The sequence below is a fragment of the Protopterus annectens genome, chromosome 7.part0 (assembly GCF_019279795.1).
Source record: "Protopterus annectens isolate FY-2018-M chromosome 7.part0, PAN1.0, whole genome shotgun sequence".
NCBI classification, from domain to species: domain Eukaryota; kingdom Metazoa; phylum Chordata; order Ceratodontiformes; family Protopteridae; genus Protopterus; species Protopterus annectens.
The window spans coordinates 447,719,224-447,738,084 of NC_056739.1; the positions used below are offsets into that span (position 1 = coordinate 447,719,224).

The 18,861-nt window shown below is 38.3% G+C and overlaps 1 protein-coding gene across 3 annotated transcripts in view; it reads left to right on the top strand.

The window, feature by feature from the left end:
- The window catches only part of LOC122806528 (C-type lectin domain family 10 member A-like), a 305,649-nt gene that overhangs the window by 252,858 nt on the left and 33,930 nt on the right, over positions 1 to 18,861 (top strand). For all 3 annotated transcript variants that reach the window (XM_044077028.1, XM_044077030.1, XM_044077029.1), the window contains one exon: positions 3,652 to 3,758. In XM_044077028.1, the coding sequence (XP_043932963.1) occupies positions 3,652 to 3,758 (107 nt within the window). The remainder of the gene's footprint in view (positions 1 to 3,651; positions 3,759 to 18,861) is intronic.

Consider the following 18,861-nt stretch of genomic DNA (forward strand, 5'->3'; position numbering starts at 1 on the left):
CCAGTGTGATTTTTAGGTGAATTTTGAGTTTTTGCTTAAAGAGTGACAGTGATGGAAGTAGAGTTAGATTAGTAGGTAGAAGGTTCCAGTGTTTCCCAACAGTATTGGAGAAAATGCTGTCGCCTGACAAGTTATTGGACTTACTTATACTAGCAAGTAATTTACCTGAAGAGCATAGAGAAATCAGATTGTTATTAGGGGTAATGAGGTTAGCGAGAATTGGAGTATTATTAGGTTGGTAAAAGATTTTGTGAGCAATGGTGAGTTGGGAAAAAGTTAGCATGTTAGGGAGTTCAAGCCAGTCAAGCTGCTTAAGATTCAGACAGTGGTGTGTTTGAAATGCATTGCCAGTGGCAAACCTGGCAATATTGTTATAGGAGATTGATAGTTTGAGAAGATTATTTTTTTAGATTAGTATAAATAGGAGAAGCATAGAGAAGAGTTGAGATTAAGTGAGAGTGGGCAATGGTGGTTCTAGCTAGAGGAGTTGGGAAGGGTTTGATTCTGTATAAGGAGCCAATTTTTCTGTTCACTGCTTGAATGGTGTTATTTATATGCATATCAAAGTTAAGGTTGTTATCAGTTGTGACTCCTAATAGTTTGGTAGTGTGTTCGGGAGAGATAAGGGTACCGTTGTTAGATATAATAGAGAAATCAATAGGAGAGGGCCTACTGGTGGGTGCAAAGAGTAGAAGCTTGTTTTTGTTTGGCATTCAAAAGAAGGCAGCGTTTTAGGAACCAGTCTTCTACTAAGATAAATACTTTTTGAGTTAGATAGAGTAGTTCAGATGTGGAGTTAGCAGAACATATAAGTGTGGAATCATCAGCATATTGAATGCAGGTAGCTTCAGGGACTGCTATGTGAAGGATGTTGATGAATAAAGAGAAGAGAAGAGGTCCTAAAATGGAGCCCTGGGGGACTCCAAGGGTGACTGGTAGGAGGGATGATAGTTTATTTTCCCAGAGAACTGCCTGTTGCCTGTTGTTAAGGTAAGACTTGAACCATTGTATAACTAGGAGGTCTAGAGCAAGAAGTTCAAGAGTATTTGTAAGTAGGGGATGATTAACCATATCAAAAGCCTTTGAAAGGTCGATGAAGAGAGCAGAAGAGTGGATGTTGTTATTACGGTTCTTATTAATGGTGTCAGTGAAAGATAGTAGAGCAGTGGTAGTGCTATGAAATGGCCTGAAGCCATGCTGGCAGGTAGACAGAATATTGTGTTTAGTTAGGTGGTTGAGTAACTGATGGTGAATGCATTTTTCCATGACTTTAGCTAAAGGTGATAGTAGAGCTATTGGTCTGTAATTAGAGTAGTTGTTGGATTTACCACCTTTATGTAGGGGGATGATGTGGGAGATTTTCCAGATGTCTGGAATGATGCCTTCATTAATGGTTCTGTTGAGTAGGATGGATATGGGAAAGGCAATAACTTTGGCTGCTATTTGTAAATATTCAGAAGGTAACTGGTCAGCTGAAGGAGTACAAGGCTTAAGCTTTAGTAGGATTTTGTAGATGAAAGTTGTTGAAATAGGATGAAATCTAAAAGTTGGTAGAGATCCAGCTGTAGAAGAAGGGAGCCTCATGTTATCAGTGGAAAGCTGACTAGATAGGGACTGTATGGTCTCTGTGAAGTAGGTGTTGAAGTTGTTGGCTATTTGAAGTGGAGTGTTATGATCAGCATCATGAGGGGATGGTGTGCTAGACTGACCAGGTTTGAGGAGTCTATTGATGTTAGTCCAAAATTTCTGAGGCTTCTTGTGGTGTGTTTGTTGTAGCTTACTATAGTAGTTCTTTTGTCAGAGAGTATAGCCTTTTTAGTTATGTTTCTCAGCTGTCTAAAGGTTTGTCTTTCAGGGGAGGTTCTGTTAGTTCTCCAATTGTCCCAAGCTTTATTTCTAAGTAGTATTTTTTGTCTAGTCTCTTTTGTTAGCCAGGGGGCTGGTTTGGACTTTATTCTAATAGATCGTTTGGGTGCATGCTCATCTAGGATTGCAAGAAATTTAGAGTTAAAATATTTGACAGCTTCATCTGGTGGGAGTATTTTTACAGGTTTCCAGTCACAAGCTTTGAGTTCATTTTGGAAGAGTACAGGGTTAAAGTGTTTCTTTGTTCATGTTATCCTATAGGCTGGAGTGATAGAGATATCATTCTTTTGTCTTATATAAGTTAGCATATGATCACTTAGATCATCTGGTAAGGTACCTACATTATAAATATGCGGGTCTTTATTTATAAGTATCCAGTCTAAGGTGCTCTCTTTTTTGGTTGGTTTGTTGATTCTGGTCGTTAAGTTGATAGTTTGAATAAAACCATGGAGATTAATATGTGTGGAAGGATTAGTGGTATATATATGTGTATATATATATATATATATATATATATATATATATATATATATATATATATATATGGTTTCGCTTCGTATACCCAAAGTGCTAAAATTGTGAATTTCAGCATTTCGAGTCCATGAAGCCGAAACCATCACAACACCGAAACCCCACAAAGCCGAAATCACAAACCCAAACACACAGCATACACTACACCACACACAAACCACAACAGCTACACCACAAAAAACATAAACACAACAAAATACCACACATACCTACACTAACCAAAAGCAGGGGGGCAAGCCCTCCTGCACCCCCCACAACCCCCTACTTATATATACTAACTCCGAGATTGCACAAAAAGAGAAAAACAAAACTCACACACACACACATTCTACAGTCCCTTGCGCATCCACGCACATACACACACACACACACACACACACACACACACACACACACACACACACACACACACACACATCACACATACAAATAAATTCCAAAAATGCTCACATACACTCACCCACCTGAAAGTCCGAACACAAACATCCCAAACAAACACTTCCCGTAACGTAGCATCACTGCATAAGCGTGGATTCAACATATTCACATTCGCACTTATGCTATTCTAAAATTTCGGCTTCATGGACTCAAAATGCTGAAATTCGAGATTTCAGCATTTCGTGTATATGAAGTAAAACTATATATATATATATATATATATATATATATATATATATATATATATATATATATATATATATATACACATATACATATACAGAGAGAGAGATAAAGCCATGGATGAAAACAGCAGGACAAACACAATAACAAGGATGAAAGGAGATAATACTGGGGACATTTGAAATGTAGAAATGGCAGCAAAGTTTGCACTTGGAGTTGTATAGTGACCACTTTACTCAGGATAATAAAATGACAAAAAAATGAGAGAAAATAGATTTCTTTAGGATGGCATAAAACTGGAATATAATATTACTTGGCTGCATAAAATATTGTAGAAAATAATTGCTATTGGTAACCCTGGTGTTTGCTGCTGTTTTTTTCTTTTGACCTGGGAGCTAAGCAGAATTGTTTCCTATTCTATGAGTTCATTGCCTTGAATGTTCCTATTCTAAGAATTATTCAGACTTGAGTAGGGGGTTTCCATTCGTGACAGTTCAGTAAGACATGGGTACTAACTGCAGTCAGTAAACTTTGTTATGCCACAACATTTTTTGGAATGAGAATAGCAGGAATATAAAATATTGAGTATCATTATAAAATTTATATTTAAGCTGTTTTGTGTTATCGTTTTAGACTTTTCTGAGAGAAAGAACCGTCCCGTTTTATACTTGGATTGGCTTATCGGATGCTACTGGAGTATGGGCATGGGCTGATGGTAGCGACTACTCCTCTGGCCCAAAGTAAGTAACAAATATTTAGTCAATCTCGTATCAGGATATTTAAGATATTATGGAGATGTGGCAGTGCACATTTAAAAGCATTAATTCAGCAAATTATTTTAAATCATTTCATTTTAATTGGATTACTAATAAGTTGAATTCAATACAGTTGATAATTGCGGTATTCCACAGGAATAAATGATGGATTCATTTTTTCCATCCTGTGTGATATTATTGTATATTTTTAACCAATAATTTCATAGAAGATAATAATTACATTTCCATTATATTTGCTTGATTCCTTTAACATTATACTTTCCCTGTATTCCTTCCCCTTACTCTTTCTCCAGCTACGAATGGCTTTGTGGATTCCATTTTCCACTACTAATTCTGGTAGTTCATTAAATTGGCCCACAGCCCTTGTCTGGGAAAATTACTTTTATAAATCTAGGGAGTACTTGGCCAATACAAACTTACATCCATGAACCAAGGGAAAATAACTGTAAGCACAGAATATATATGTCCTTAGTGTTTAGGGGGTGGGTCTCTCACAATTCCATATTTATTTTGTTGCCTTTAATATAGGAGAGCATATCAATATGTGCAATGAAGGGTACGAAATAGACAATGGGAAATATAAAACTTAAAGCAAAATACAAATTCTAGTCCACCTGAATGGACTCATCTGCAAACTTAGCTAGCCAAAAAACCTTAACAGTAGCTTTGAACTCTGAGCAGTAAATGCTAAAGAGGAGTGGCCAAGGACTGAACCTTGGACTACACTGCTAATGACAGTTCTTTTGGGGGATGATCTCAAAAAAACTCTCCAGGGGCCAGTACCAAAAACCACAAAACATCAGTAATAACCCAAAATGGTACTGAGGGGTACAGTAGAAGCAATCACAACTGAACTCAAACCAATATAAGCAAAAAATGAACTTTATTGTAAAAAACAAAACGCTTAACTTATTCACCACATTTTTGGTCCATATCAATCAGACTTCATCAGATATACTCTACCTTAATTTTGCTTTAATTTATAACATTCCGATAAAATAATTAACATTCATTTTTCATTAAGAATTAATGACCATTAGCGGTAGCATTGTTGCCTCACAGCAAGAGGTTCTCCCATTCGATTCTCGGCTGGAGTGCGGGGAGTGCCTTCTGTGTGGAGTCTGCATGTCCTCCCTACGGTTGTGTGGGCATTCGAAAGACATGCGTAAATGGGCATGCCTTCATTGAAGGTTGAACGTCGAGCTGGCACCTTGGTGTCCATGAAAATCTACTGCCAATCATTAGCGGACCGGAGTTCCGCTGTGGCGACCCCTAACCTAAAAGCCGAAAGACAACAACAACTACACAATAAAACCTTTCAGTAAAATATTCTGCCTGTAAAATCCTATAATTTTATACCTATACATGCTAATTATGTAAAAAATCCTTTTTTAAAAAAAATTGTATTTATAATCTAAATGTATAAGACGATAATTTAATTTTATATGGTGTTTAAAAGAAGTATGAACTACGCTCCCCTCTAGTGGTCCACTGATGATTTACATATAAATAACATTTACAAAAACACTTAAAAACTTGCACTAAAAAGTGTATTAAATAATAAAATCTTAACAAGTTCTTTTGGAGGAAGTACAGCTGTAAACCCTAACTTCCTGTGTTCTATTTGTTAGCCATTTTGCTATCCAATAAGTCACATAGGCTCATAGGTATTTACTAGACAATTGATATGTGAAGATCTTTATAAGTACAGACATACATTCCAATGATTTTTTTAGCTCCTGTATTTTATTATCAATAACCTTGAGCAAAGCAGATATTTACACATTCAGGGCAGAGGTGCTAGAACAGGAGTGAATTTTTAGTTACACATCTACTCATCCAGATTATGTTTGAAAAGAGTAAGAAAAATTATTTGCTTTCTGTGGACAGCAGGATGATTCTGTTGCAGAGCAGATTAAGCTCTGAGTGGGTGTTTATGCAACCACCGGACGTGTAGATATGGGGTGGGTCTGAAAGGAAAGGGCTATGTATAGGCAGCAGGGATCAGCCCTCACTAACCTGTATAATAACAAGAAGAGGAGACAAGGCTTTGAGACAGTCAATGCAGCTCATATGATTTAGCCCTTCAATTTTCTTGATGAGAAAGTATTGTGGTCATTCAAACTATGTCAAGTGTTAGGACAGGTACCTACTTAAGGGGGCATTCAATGATCAGTATAATAAGTGAATACAGTGAAATAAGCAGGTCTATATTAGATGAATGAAAGTTCATCTTAGCGAACGCTCACATGAGAGAAAATTGCGGAACTCAAAACCGCAATTGTGAGATCGCGGTACAGTGAAGATGGGAATATTTGCCCTTTCCTCACTGTAGTGTGATCTCGGAGTTGGAATAGATATTTAGGGGGGGTGGGGGGCACAGCCCCCCACAATTGCAGTTTCGAGTTCCTGGATTTTTGCTCATGTGAGCGTTCGCTAAGATGAACATTCGCTTATCTAATATGGACCCGAAATAAGCACATCCCTAGAGCTGAGCACCACACCCTTACTAATAAGCTGGACAATGAAAGTTGACTTTCTTACAGCAGTAGATTCATGGTGTTCAAAGAACAGTTCATTGTCTACATAGGTTCCCAGGTCCCTAACTACTGGATCAATTTTCAGGGGTGTGTTGTCAATGTTATAGTTAAAAGGGATGTCATGCATTCTTATACATTTCTTATAATTTAATTTTAGTTCATAGTTTTTCACCTGCTATTTATTTGGGGAAATTCCCTCTTGCAAGATCTTGGTATCCTTTGGAGAGTTTATGATGGACCCAAGTTTGAACTTTGCAGTCCTTTGCAAATTTGGTTCAACAAGAAAATGGCAGACAGGAGAGACCCAAGGAGTGAAACCTAGGAGGAGGTTGACGTCCCACCCTAATTTCTTTTAATGAGCCAATTTGCTATCCAGTGAGTTATGTAGAGATTAACATTTAGCTGGGAGAGATTGTCACTGATACCAGAGTCTGGTTTGGTATTGAATGCTTTTGTGAGATCTAGATATATGGTCTGTACCAATTTTCCCTCCAACATTGCTCCAGTACACTTCTCAAAGAAATCAATCAGGTTATGTAGGCAGGATCTGTTAGTGACAAAACCAGATTGACTAAGGTCAAGTGTTTGTTGGTTATTCATGTCATTAATTCCATAATGATCATTTCATAGCCTTATAGATGAGGCTGGTCAGACTTATAAGTTTACAATTACCAGGGTCTACTGATGTCTCACTTTTGTGAAAGGAGATGACTGTTGCTGTCCTCCATTCATCTGACAAAAAGCCTGTTTGGAGGCTGAAATTGAATAGACTGTGTATGAGGTCAGACAGATCTGTTACAGGTTGGACAGCAGGCATCCTGCTATGCTGTCGAGCACCACAGAAGCAGTGTTCTTGGCATTGAATAGTGGTTTGAGGATTTAGCAGATTTGGGTTAGAGGTACAGATCTGGATAAACCAGTCTCTGAATGTAGGGGAAGGGGTGATATATTTGCTATGTCTTCTGGGTCAGAGTATATGATATCATTTACTATTAGAGGGGCATTGTTTATAAGGTTTCTAACAGTTAAAGAAGGATTTTTGGCTGTCTTTTGCCTAGGTGGCTATTTTTACCTCATTTCTAGCTTTGGTTGATTTGATCAGGGACCAGAGTTCCCTACTGAGTTTTGCAAGAACATTTTTGACATTTACTTTTTACCTGCAATGAGATTTTATTTCTTTTCTTCTATTATAAAGCCTCTGTGTTTGAGTTCCACCACAGGGATTTATTTGTAAATATGGCATTGTGTTTATTTCAGAGGAGGACTGTTGCATCTATACAGCTTTTCTTATGTGCATAGAATTTGCCAGTAAAGGATTCTGCATATGCAATGGAGTCATCATGTTTGAATGTGATTTTGAATTTAATAAGGCCATCACTTATTCTTTGTAAATTAGCCATGGTATAATCTTTGAATATGGAGGTATTGGTAGACGATTCTGGATTCAGTCGTCAGGTGAAATGTGTCTAATTTGCCTAGGGAGGAGTTTACAACTGGTACAGAGCAGAGATGCTCCATACTGGCAAGGAACAAGTGCTGGATTTTGTAACCACTAGTTGGGATGTGGACTAACTGGTCAAGAAAGTCTGTATTTAATAAGTTCAGAAATCCCTGGGCATACATGTTAGCAAGGGCGCCCGCAGGCAGGTGCAAGGGGGTGCACTTGCACCCCCCTGGAATCGGCTACGGCTAGATAATTAAAAAAAAAAAGTTTTTTTTTTTTTTTACGCACATTCTCCTTTAAGAAGGAGTCCAAATAGTCCAGTCGCAGGCGTGCTGACATCATCGTTGTCAGTTTAAGGTTTGTGAGCGGGAACTCACACAGGCGGGACCTAGCAAGCGGCAGCACTTTCAGAAAGAGAGAAGATGGGAGCGGGACCTGAAACAGAAGATGAGAGCAGGACCAGACACTTAGCAGAAACAAACAAAGATGTTTCAGGTAGTGTGTGTGTGTGTGTGTGTGTGTGTGTGTGTGTGAAATGCCCCAGGTGTACATGGTGGTGGGTAGTGAATAAGGCTTGAACCCTGTACCTTGGGCCCAAGTGGCAAGAGCCTGAATTCCCTACCCACCACCATTTGTGAAAATGTTGCAGGATTTTCCCTCATACTTTTTCTGTTCCTCATAAAATCTGTGGTTTCTGCATTTGTGTCCTTGTTGCCTGACAGCTACATGTTCTCTGGTTTTATTCTTGGCTGTCTGGAGTGTTTCTCCCTGGGCCTCTGCTAAAACTTAGCTTTTTTTTTTTTTTTTTTTCAAAGTCAGACTTTCCTGGTTAACAAAAGTTAAAAAAAATGGACACTTGTCAGACTTCATATTCTTCAGAAAGTGTATGTTAACAAAAGCTTTTATTCTAGCAATTTTCTAAGTGTACAAGATGGATATTTGAAATGTATCCCTGTGTTTGGGACTGTATCCCCCCCCCCCCATTATTGGCCGTCCAGGTTTTGTGCTAGGGTTGAGAGTTATGGTAAGAACTGAATTCACTGAATATGTTTGAGGGCTGTATTCACCCAGTATTGGCTTTGTTCAGGTATTTATTGGCTTCATCCAGGTTTTTTGCTAATGTTGAGAGCTATGGTAAGAACTGATTTCACTGAATATGTTTGGGGGCTATATTCTCCCATTACTGGCTTTGTCCGGGTGTTATTTGCTAAGAGGTTGTGAGCTATGGTGAGAACTGAATTCACTGAATGTTTGGTGGTTGTAGTAGTCACCCATTATTGGCTTTGTTCAGGTCTTTTGTGCTAAGAGGCTGACAGCTGTGCTGTGGTGAGAACTGAATTCACTAAATGGTAGCTATTTAAGTTTCAGTCTTCCTCTTTCACAAAACAGTTTATTTGGCGTAGTGGTATGTTGCTCTGACTGTTTTGCACGGGGTCCCCTGGGTTCAAGACGTGGCAGTGAAATGTATGGTGGTAACGCAGCATTTTATTCTAGCAACTTTCAAACATTATACAAGCAATGTTTAAAATGTGTCCCTAGTTTTTGGCCTTTTGTCCCCCCCAATAAATTTTGGCTTTTCCAGATTTCTTGTGCTGAAAAGTTCAGAGATACAGCTGGGTGTCGGAGTAGATTTTACAAGGAGCTGAGAGCTGCAGGGGAGCAAAAGTTTAGTGCTGCTTCTGTTTAGTCTGCTTGCATTGTTAATAGCACAACAGATAGTGTACTTGCTTTAGATGCTGAAGGCTGTGGGTTCTACTCCCACAGTAGGTAAATGCATTGCTGATGCTGTATTGTGTTGTAAAGGGGTGGATGCTGCAGTCTTTTGGCAAAGATACCTAGTAACTATGAACCTGTTAACAGTTTGCTATCCATTCCCTATTGTGGTATTACTAGCTTTTCATTTTTATTGCATGCAACAAAAGCAATTTATTCTTCAAGAGTAACAGGCACTTTATTTGTAGATTAAACAATGACATATAAAGTGTTTGCTAGCAGCAACCTCTTTATTAGTTACAAATTTTTTCAATGTGGAGTTTACTACTTCAGAGATGGTGTATTTTTTACTGATACTGGTGGACTTGAGTAGACTTTTTATGATGGAAATGTTCTGAATTGGGCAGTTTTGTCATTAGTGGATGCTTTTTGTTTCATTGTTTACTGGAAAAATGTTCAAAACAATAAATTTAAAATGCCCTCTAACAACTGTACTGTATTGTACAAGGAATATAATGTAATACAGTCAGGAAGGTGTATCGAAGAGCATGTGTATGTTATGTTCGAGGGGCCTATGATTTTGTAGACAGCCCAGAGTTAATATTTGCCATTGGCAAAATGTATTTTCTCTGAAAGTGGGTTTCAGTGCTGTTTCAATGCATGCGAGTTTCAAGAGCAGAGAAGTTTTAATGTTGGCCATTGTGAGACTGCATTGCTTTAACAGATATGTATTAGGGTTTGTGCTGTAAAATGCAAAATAAAACTTTCAAATGAAATCCTAAATCATCGCAGAAGTGAAGCAGTATGCACATTAGTGTTTATGATAAATGGGACATTGGAATGGCTGCAGGGGGGAGGCTCCATTTGACCATGATTTTGTGAGGGGGGGTAGCAAGCTCAGACAGCCCCGGTTGAACTATACCTCTCAGTTGTCCATATCTTTGCAGAATGAATAGATATTTGCTGCTTATTTTTGGTTTGTTCTCAAATTTGTGATTTTCTAGCAAATCATTTAGGAATGAAGCCATTAAATGACAGACATTGAGTTTCAGATGTCATAACCTTCAGAAAAATGCATGCTAATGCAAGACTGTCTTTACGTTTATACAAGAGCAATTTTTAGTAGTGTTTGTATGTTCCCCAATATATTTGGCCTTGTTCAGATTTCCTGCATTAAGAGGTTGAGAGGTACGTGCAAATCACTTTGTAGATTAGGAATATCCAAACATCTCAATTGTCCCCAATTCTGGCTCAAAATGTTGCTCTCCCTAATAATCCCTCCTCCAAAATGGCAATTTTGGAAGAAAATGTGGAGGGTTTACAATTATATATAACTGTAATGATCACTTATAGATTACCTTTATTTCAGAAATGCATGTGGATGCTCTTATTTTGTTAGCTGCTTCAAGTTAACTGTTAATATTAAAAGGTGTCCCTTTTTGACAGGTATTTTGCATCACATTTTGGTCCGTTTTCATAAAATTGTGTTTTTCTGGCAAATTAGTGGCAAGTCATTAAAGATTGAAGTTAGAAAATAATGGCAGACATTTGAGTTTCAGATTTCATACCCTTCAGAAAACTTGTACTAATGCAAGATCTACCTGTTCTATTTAAGTTATAAGAGCAATATTTAAAAATTGGCCTTATTTTTGGGCTTGTCACACTTCTAGTTCTATGTATGGCTTTGTCCAGATTTCTTGCTCTGAAGTTGAGAGGTATGAGTGTCAGAGCCATCACTGTCAGCCAGAGACATTTCAAATTGTGACATACTTATTGCCAGAGACATTTCAAATTGTGACATACTTATTGCACCCCACTCTCCCCATTGTAGTGGCTCTGGATGTGTCCATGGAAGGCAAGGAGCAGTTATGCAGTGTAAATGTGCAGAGTATTCCCCCATCCAAAGTAGATCACAAATACGACCGTGGCTTTTCATCTGTCCTTGATTTTGCAAAATGTTCTGGTTTTCTATCAGATTTTTGTACTGTTGATTTATGCTTCTTATTCTGGAACTGTATGCTGTCACAGTGCCCTGTTGCTCTGTTTAAGTAGCCATGGTTTAATGAACATCAGGTAAGCTTGTCGGAGATTGTAAGATGCAAGTAAGCTTTAGTAGGCTTGTCGGATATTGTAAGATGCAAGTAAGCTTTAGTAAGTATATTGTTAAAGAATTACCAGCATTGAAAGCCTTTTCGTTGTTGCCATGCAAAGAATATTTACATGACTAGATAATGTATAAGCCTTGGGTATTGAAATGCATATGACAGTTTTATTTATTTTATTTGCAGTTGGTTTGCCAGGATAGTCCATTGGGCCAAATGAACCCGTTTTCAATGGAGTCCTGGGGAGAAAAGCTCCAAAACTAAGTAGGTTATTAATAGATATACAAATTATACAATTACACAGAAGTTAATCATACAAGAAATAACAATTTGAAAATAATACAACTAGAGCGAGTACAATCTAGTGATGAAATTAATAGGTAATACAGACTAAAGGGAAATTTAGCACAAAAGCACTGAGAAATAACATATTTGGAAGCATTTCATGACAATATTGAGGAATAATAACATATTAGGAAGCAATGCACAAAAGTACTGAGAAGCAATAACGTATTAGGGAAGCAATACTTGGGAAGTGTGGCCTAGTATATTCTTTCTGATTATTCTAGGAATAATAATATGTATGAGTTAGGGTGGGTAATTAGGAAAGTTGCAGGAGGAAACAGAGGAAGAAAGAAGATGGAGTTTGCAAGTGTTATGTGGTGTGGGAGCAAGAGCATTCCCACTGGGATACTAGATGTGAGTGAAGAGATCTTTTAAATATAAAATGGTTGGGGGTGGTGTGAATGGAAGGTGGTAGGGAGTTCCAAAGGCATGCAAGGAGAAGATTTTTGCCTGGGCCGACTAGTTGGTTTATATACTTCTAATAGATTTTGATTGTTGGATCTTGATACTCTTGCAGGAAGGTGCATTTTAAAGGCTGATGAAAGGGAGGGACAAAGGGAGGGGTTGAAAATGAGCTTATGTGCAAGATTTAGTTGAGTATATGTGAGATAACTGGGTAGCTCTAGCCATTTTAGTTTTTGGAGAGAGGAACAGTGGTGGGTGGAGGACTTGTGGTTGGTAGCGAACTTGGCAATTTTGTTGTAGCAAGAGGAAAGTTGTGTTGGAGGTCTGTAGATTAGTTAGGAGTGGAGCTCCATAGAGAAGGGAGAGGATAAGAAATGAGGTAGAGGGTGATTTTGGTAGCAGGTGTAAGGTAATGATTTTGTCGGTAAAGCATACCGGGTTTTCTTGATATTTAACTGTAGGTGGGAGTTGAATTTGAGCTGGTATCAATTTGGACCCCAAGTAACTTGGTCTCTGACACCAGTTCCAGGAGTAGATTATTTTGTCTAGAGATGTGGAATGTGTTTATATTGAAAGAAGTTGCCTTAGAGGGATGAATAACATTAATTTGGTTTTAGAGGCATTGAGTGCTAGGTGATTCCTTTTCATCCATTGCTCAGTTGTTGTAAAAGCATCTTGAGTCAGTTTTAGGAGTGAGGGGATAGAGGTGGCAGCGCAGATAATAGCAGAATCATCGGCATATTGGATGATGTCTGAGAATGGGATAGAGTTGTGGAAATCATTTATAAATATATTTAAGAGAAGGGGACTCGGTATAGAGCCCTGGGGTACCCCAGTAGGAGTATTTAGAAATGAGGAGGTGGCCTTTTTCCATTTGACTGCTTGAGATCTGTTAGATAAGTAGCTGGAGAACCAGTTCAAGGAGGAGGGAGATGGGTAAAGTTTAGTTAGTAGCAGGCTGTGAGAGTGTGTCAAAGGCCTTAGAGAGGTCGAGTAGTAGGGTAGAAACAATTTGGCCAGAGTCGCGGGCTTTATTTACAGTTTCAAGGAAGGAGAGGAGGGCGGTCATAATGCTATGATGTGGTCTGACTCCATGTGTGGGAGTTAGTAGGTGATTATCTAAGATGTGGAAGGAGTTGTAGTTGGATACACTTTTCTAGGAGTTTAGAGATGGGGGACAGAATAGCGATGGGGCGGAAATTAGTAACATTGTTGTTGTTGCCACCTTTTATGTAGAGGTATGATAAAGGCCCTTTTCCAGACTTGGGGTACTATACATTCTTGGATAGAGCAGTTGATTTAAAATGCTAATAGGGTAAGCGATTGCTTCAGCAGCTTTGCCAAGAAAGTAAGAAGGGATGTTATCAGGAGCATTGGTGCATGGCTTCAGTTTCATAAGGAATTTCTTTATAGTAGAAGTTGGGTATAGGTTTAAATGAGAAAAAAGGAGTGTGAAGAGGGAGAATTAGGGGCAGATGAAGCTGATGAAGTAGTAGGAGGAGTGGAGGGATGGGAGTTAGTAGATGGGAATGAGGAAGTAGTAGCAGTGTAGTGGTGTTAGAGAAAGATGGCATTAATTTGGAAATGGATTCAATGAAAAGAGTTAAATTGGGTAGCCAAGTCTTGGTCAGGAGCGTTTTGGTCTGGGGTAGGGGTATCTGGTTTGCTGGGGTTAAGTAGAGTAGAGATACCTTTCCAAAATTTCTGAGGGTTTGATTTTATTATTTTGAAGTGTGGAAAAGTAGTTTTGTCGGTCTTAAGATTGAGCTTTTTTACCTTATTTCGAAGTATTTTATATTCATTGTAATAAAAGGACAGGATTACAGTATTTTCAGAAGCTCATTACATTTTATTGCAGACCAGTGTCTTATAGCAGTGTCTGTGTGTTAGTACACTTGTAGTTGGGTCAGGGTGGCTTTAATGGTATATGGTAAATAAGCATTGCTACCTTATTTAAAAGCCAAGCCCTGCAACAACTAGCTCCACACTGAAGTCAAAACACAATAGCTCTGGTGGGTAAATGTACTCTGTAGTAATCAAAAAAGGCAAATGTTTAAAATAACTACAGCTTATGTGCAAACACAATAGGTAGTGATGAAACAATGCTCTGCTAAAAATGCTTTAATGCTCCACAATGCTGAGCTGCAGATCAGTTATCACTGGCTACCAGGATTTCACCCACTTCAGCTCAAGCACGGTGCCGTTCAGTGCAACCTTCCCAGAACTAATTTGTCTGACCAGGATTTCACCCACTTCAGCTCAAGCACGGTGCCGTTCAGTGCAACCTTCCCAGAACTAATTTGTCTGACCAGAATTATTTGGTGTGTGTATTAGAGGGAGGTAGCATACCCCTCAGCTGTCCAGATTTTTGCCCCATATTCCTCCTAAAAAGGATTGAAGTTGCTAAATGAGACATTTCAGTTTTAGATGTCATGTCATTTAGAAAAATGCATACCAACACAAATCCTGTTACTCTTGCAATTTTCTAAGTTTCTGAGAGCCATATTTATAATCTGTCCCTATTTATTTTAGGCTTTGTCCAGATTTCTTGCACTAAGGTTGAGGCCTTGAGGGTATGGTATGTTTGTGAGAAAGTGAAATGCCCAAGTTAGAGTTAACAGGTGGAATTTTCAAGTGCATTTTCAAGGAACTGTGAGTTTTAAGGAAGCTAAGTTCACTGCTGCTCATGCCAAGTCTATTTACAATGTGCAACTGTTTTGTTTAGCAAATGGTATCTCTATTGTGGTATAACGTTTTAAAGCTATGTTAGTAGCACCACAAGTAGAATACTTGCATCTTAATGTAAAGGCTTGAGGTTCTATTCCTACAGCATATACATTTGTATGTTGCAGTCCTCAGGATGCCCTCCTTTGGATGAGATGCCTAATAACTATGAACCTGTTTTTCAGCTTGTCATCCATTTTCTATTGCAATATACCAGCTTACCATTTTTTAATTTAACATAGGCAATTTATTCTTTGACGGCAACAGGCACTGAATTTGTAAATGAAACACAGAAATATACAGCAACAACATCTTCATTAGTTTCAGATATCTTTAATGTGGAATTATTCAGATTACTTTTACTTCAGCAGAGTCACTCAAACAAGTGCTGCTGTATAATACAAGGGATATAATTCAATTATATATTATAATTAATACAATCAGGTAAATCTAATAACTTTTGCATGGCCCTAACGGTGTGCAAGGAGCCTATTGCTTGAAAACAGTTCAAAGGTAAATAACCTGCCACTGGCCAGATGCATTTTCTTTGAATGTGGGTTTCAATGCTGTTTCATTGAATGTGAGTTTCAAAAGTAGAGAAGCTTTAATGCCAAGTCTGTTTTCATTGTAAGACTATTGCTTTGTTTAGGTTTAGTAAATGTCTCAGTGTTTGGGCTATAATGTTTGAAATAAAAGTTGTAAATTAAATCCAACTGCCTGTAATCATTGTAGAACTAAAGCATAAAACAGTATGCACACAGATTTGAACAGTGTCTACAGTAAATGGGGAGAAATAGCCAAGTAATGGGACACTGGAATGGCTGTGTGGGTGGGGCTTGGGTGGGTGGACTTGGGCGGGGCTGTGTTGGCAGGGGGCGGGGTGAGCTATGTGGGTGGGGCTCTGGGTTTGCACCCCCCTGCAAAAAATCCTGCGGGCTCCCTTGCATGTTAGGGGCTGTATAAGTCTCCCATTTGATGGAGGGATAGTTGAAGCCTAAAAGACAATGGTGTTTGTCTTGATGCACAGGGACTCCATACTAGTCAGGTAGAGGGTATGGGCCAACAGGGTCATGTAGAAAGTTCTATAGTTAGCTATGATGAGATAAGAGATTTTTTAAGAGCAATTTGGACATGCAGGAGCTTCAGGTCATCATCATGTCAATTCTGAAGATTAAGTGTTTTTTTTTAGAATATGGCGACACCTCCACCTTTAGTGCCTTTGTTTAATGTGGTGGGCCTGAACATGAGAGAGGCAATATGGGGTGATTTCAATGCTCTTGGACCAGGTCTCTTTGAAAATGCATATATTGATGTTTTTCAGGGTAAGGAATGCTTATTGAAAGTGGTGTTTGAAGCTTCTAGCATTGAGCAGCCATACCTTAAAGTTATCCAGATTCAGTTTAGTTATGCTGGAAGCTACAAAAGACTGAAATTACCTAAAAACGCTCTATGATGGTTGACAAGGATTTAGCTATTATGCAAAAGCTTTGAGAAAAGAGGTGTAGGCCATCTGTGGCAAAGCAGTTTAGACTGTTTACCATCTCCTTCCAGACTTATATATTGTACAACCATAGAGTGACATCAGAAGCTAAACCAATTCTTGAAATCAATAATCGTTTGTTGTATTGCAGCATCATTCTTGAGTATGGTAAACTGCTGCTCAAGGCTAGATTCATACCTTCCTCAAACACATATTCCGAGAGCTCCATCATGTCTCTTTTTGGTTCCCCTTTATAATCTCGAATTTCTGAAAGCTCAAAATTCATAAGCTCGAGCCCAGAATCTCAAGTTTTCAGCAACTCAAAATTCTAAAGCGGATGTAAAAGACATGCAAAAATGTCTTTACAATGTTTTTTTAGGGGAGCAAGCCTCCCTGCACCTCCCAGACCCCCTGCTTAAATATACCAACTCCGGGATCACACTACAACGGGGATGAGGTAAATCTCCCATTCCACGCTGTATACAGAAGCACACAACGGGAGAATTTCTGTTCCTCTGCTATAGTGCGGTCACAGAGCTGGTATATTTCAGCAAGGAGAGTGCAGGGGGACTCGGCCCCCTGCATACATGTAGCACTACACTTCCATTTTTTTTTTTTTTTTTTTGGTTGTCTCCCCTTCACAATTTCGAGTCACTGAAACTCAAGATTCTGGGCTCGAGCTTATGAATTTCGAGCTTTCAGTAACTCGAGCTTGTGAAAGGGAACCCTCTTTTCATACAGTTCTGGGATGTGCATTTCAAGTCATTTACACCACAGGTTTACTTGTGGTGTAAAGGCCCGAGTAGTTGCATGAGGTGGTGAATCCTGACACCTGATAGTCTCTAACTATAGAGTCATTTATGACTATGATGTAGGGCTGTGTGGAGGTTTGCCTTACGGGCTTTTAAATTGATTCAATGTGACTGGCAGATGCATGTTTCATAGTGGGTGTTCCCTGTGATGTGTGTTTATGAGGCTGCTGACAATATTTGTTTTTAAGTGACATTTAGGAGGCATTTGAGGTTTAGGTAGGTTAGTTTTAAGAGCCTCAGTATATGTAAGTTATGCAAGTCTATGTGCTTGTTCTGAACTGTTTGTGCTTTATTTAGTGTTGGGTTGTGCAGTACTGACAATCTGCTTATTTGCTATGGCTTTGTAAGCAAACTTGCCTCTAATAACATTATATAGCAATATTTTTTTATACTTTGTCTGCTGGTTTAAGTACTAAATGGTTGCCAGTAAACATAAAACAATTGTGACTTAAAATATTCATACATCTGTAATGAAGTGCACACTGATTTATTGTATATGTTTATAAAATATTCTTACATGCATTTTAATTTATTACATATGTTCATAAATCTGAAATACCATGTACCCACATATGCAATATTAAAGAGGAGCAGTAACACTTAGAATAGCTCTTCATATCACCATGAAGTACTGCCCAGGCAAACAAAATATACAGATGAGAAAAGCATTATATCAACAAAATATATCAGTCACACTACAATCAAAATTATTTCCTAGTAATGTAGACAAATAATGTAATATTATTTAATACAGCATATGAGATATCGCTGTCAGTCCCCCTTTTAACTTGCACACAAGAAACTTTGTAGATTATGTAGTAGGACAATTTCCTAAATGAGCAAAACATGCCTTCAAAGCTGTCTTTCATTATATTCAACAAAATATTTAAGGTATTTTATTAGAGAAATGTATCGTGTTACATTCAAAGGCATTTAAAAATGCTGCACAGATTTCACCTAGGCTGTTAAGAACAAATAACAACAGTGCGCTAAATTTATTTATTATTTATTTATTTAACATTTGTTTACCAGGATAGTCCAGCTGGACTGCTAGTGTCTGTGTTCAGTGGAGTTCTAGGGAGAAAAGCTCCATACAGTAACAGAATAAAGAGTTATACATGGTAACAGTGATAGGTTACAGAGTTTACATGGTAACGACAGTTAGGAAACATGCTGTATAAGTGTTAACAAGTTAAAAATATAAAGTTGGAGTACAAATTTGTGAGCAAAGCATATTCATGGAGTAGCATAGGTACAATATATGTGCAATGCATTTTCATAGTAAGAACATATTTACAATATATACAATATATACATTGAGCATTAGTAAAGCACAGTATTTGTTTTCCCCAGAAGCATAAGGAAATAGAATCCTGTAGTGGGGTCAGGGGGGTCCATTGCAGTTGCATACATGGTTGGTGTAAAGGTATGATTTAAGGAGGTTTTTGAAAGCTGAGGTAGAATTTTGTAGTATGAGGTCAGAGGGCAGGGTATTCCATGTT